The following is a 2,466-nucleotide window of genomic DNA, read 5'->3' as shown; positions in this document are numbered from 1 at the left end:
TTATTATTATTATTATCATTCTTCTTCTTCTTCTTCTCTTCTTCTTCTTCTTCTTCTTCTTCTTCTTCTTCTTCTTCTTCTTTTCTTCTTCTTCTTCTTCTTATTATTATATACACATATATATATAATACATACATAACCATAACCATATAAATACAAATTTATAGATGTATACATGTAGTAGATAAGTGACGTTACCATACAGTTCTACTCGGGCATCGGTGGTTCCATGCTGGTTCGATGTAACGCACGTGTAGAAGCCATAATCTAGAGCGCCTACTCGCTGGATAATCAATGCTATAGATGTTGTGACGGTGTCTGCAAAAAATAAACGATAATATCGACAGGCTGCATTTTTCTATAGAAACCCCGCGTAAAATGTGTTAAACGAGTGGATTTAAATACTCACACGTGCACGCACGCACGCACGCAGGCGCGCACACACACATACACACACGCACGCACGCACGCACGCACACACGCACGCACGCACACACACACACGCATACACCGTGATACACACACACACAGGACACGATTTATGTGTGTCATAACGATATTTAATACTTTTTAAACTGTGATACACGTTCGGGCGAATTGATTAATATAAATGCGTGAAAAGCAAGGAACTTTAGCACGAAGTACTACTAACCCGGCGACTGAACGAGAGTGTCGTATTTTGAACCAGAGTTCAACATGACCCTGTTCTTATGCCAATAGCCAACCGGATCGGGGAAACCTTTCACAGTACATGAAAGCGTTGCGTTGCGCCCTCTAGAAGCACCTACCCGCCATGTTGTCTCGATTATTTTCGGTTTGACTGCAATGAAGAGAAGGGGGGGGGATTATATAAAAAAAGACTTAAGGGTGCGTAATCATTTGTCTGTTCAAATGAATATGCAAATGAAGCGTAATCAATCAAGTTCTTTCAAGGTTTCTACAGCGTAAATAATGTCTATCGGCATAAAACGCACAGCGAAGAAGCGTCAGATCTGCATTAGAGAGATTAGCAGTGATTATGTTCCCGCTCGGAGCTTTAACGCCACGAGACTTTAGAGTTATGTGTCTCGTTTGCAGCCGCGAGCCAGGCAGTAATGAATGACAATTTATCAGCACTAACGGCCGAATCCGCGCGCCACCTGTTATACGGACGTACGCCGGTCTCGGCTGCGCATTTAATCGGAGAGATATACGCCCGGACGTCGGCGTGTGTGTGTGTGTGTGGTGGGGGGGGGGTGAGCCAGCGTTCGGGGCGAGTCGTGCGTTCATAGAAACGCGTCCCCCGCCGCATTAAATCTTAAATATTCACGAAATGCGATTGTGCACTGCTTGAGAGAGAGAGAGAGAGAGAGAGAGAGAGAGAGAGCTGCAAACGGCGACTATATAATTTTCGCTATATTGCGTTTGCCAGTGCGAGTTTTATTGAAGGGAAGAGGAGAACGGGAGAGGGAGGAGGTATTGTCGGCTGCGGGTTTGAGGCTCTATAGGCAAACCAATCGATATGCACTGATATAGCTTACATTCCACGCGAACCTCGATGCTGCGCGACACCGATGGCGGCACTCCATTCTGCGCGATGCAGAGGTAAATTCCCCAGTCGGCGCTGCTCACATTGTAAAGAGTCAATAGATTTCCGCTAGATGTCGCTGCTGTATTAGAACATAACCTTTTCAATTACGGGGGCCACGCACGCAGAACAGCAGAGCGCCAAGACAAACATCCAAGACAAACGTAAATCTAAATACGATTGCTACGTAAACACGTGTTATAATTCATTTTGCTACAGTGCGAACTTTATATTATACCTTTATACGTATACTTTTATATTATATTATACTTATATATTATACTTTTATACTTTTATATTATTTACTATACGTTATTAAAAAAAATACTTTAGAACGTACTTATTCGTAATAACATTACGAACGTAACACGTTCGGCGGTGTCTCATTGAAATGATGGCGGGTCTCGAACGGGTGAACGTACCGGGAGGTGAGAGGCTCATCGCCGACTTGTCCTGCCGACGCCACGTGATTCCCGGCGTCGGCACGCCTGTCGCCTCGCAGTAAAGTGTTACATTGGCGCCCTCTATCACCTGAACGTCGGTGTCCGGTAATTTTTCCGAGCGGAGTAGCTTCGGAGGTACTGCGTGAAAAGTAAACAATGAAAGTAAACAGACACAACTTGTTAAAATTATCTAATCCGATCTGAGTCGGTTACATGCGAGCATGGGGGTAGCTGTTGGCTAGAAACCGTCATGTGTACTATATAGTCTTAAAAAAGAAGCTATGTAAAGTAGGGAGACTTATTGCAGCATGTAATTTTAACAAGTTCAAAATGAAATGCAATATGCGAGCCGTATGAAGGCGAACACTCGAAGGTACGAATACATATACATCTGTGTGTGTGTGTGCGTGTGTGTGTGTGTGTGTGTGTGTGTGTGTGTGTGTGTGTGTGTGTGTG

General features: G+C 44.1%; 1 protein-coding gene across 1 annotated transcript in view; it reads right to left on the bottom strand.

Annotated features, from left to right (window-relative positions):
* LOC106805566 (hemicentin-1-like) overlaps positions 1-2,466 on the bottom strand; it is a 137,935-nt gene that overhangs the window by 7,646 nt on the left and 127,823 nt on the right. Inside the window, exons 9-12 of the mRNA XM_014807217.1 lie at positions 1,990-2,148; positions 1,521-1,649; positions 653-820; positions 199-318 (exon numbers count right to left, since the gene is read on the bottom strand). Coding sequence (XP_014662703.1) covers positions 199-318; positions 653-820; positions 1,521-1,649; positions 1,990-2,148 — 576 coding nt within the window. The remainder of the gene's footprint in view (positions 1-198; positions 319-652; positions 821-1,520; positions 1,650-1,989; positions 2,149-2,466) is intronic.

Source organism: Priapulus caudatus, unplaced genomic scaffold (genome assembly GCF_000485595.1).
Source record: "Priapulus caudatus unplaced genomic scaffold, Priapulus_caudatus-5.0.1 Scaffold118, whole genome shotgun sequence".
NCBI classification, from domain to species: Eukaryota; Metazoa; Priapulida; class Priapulimorpha; order Priapulimorphida; family Priapulidae; genus Priapulus; species Priapulus caudatus.
The sequence above is the reverse complement of the archived record's forward strand: the minus strand, read 5'-3'. Positions and strand labels throughout refer to the sequence as shown.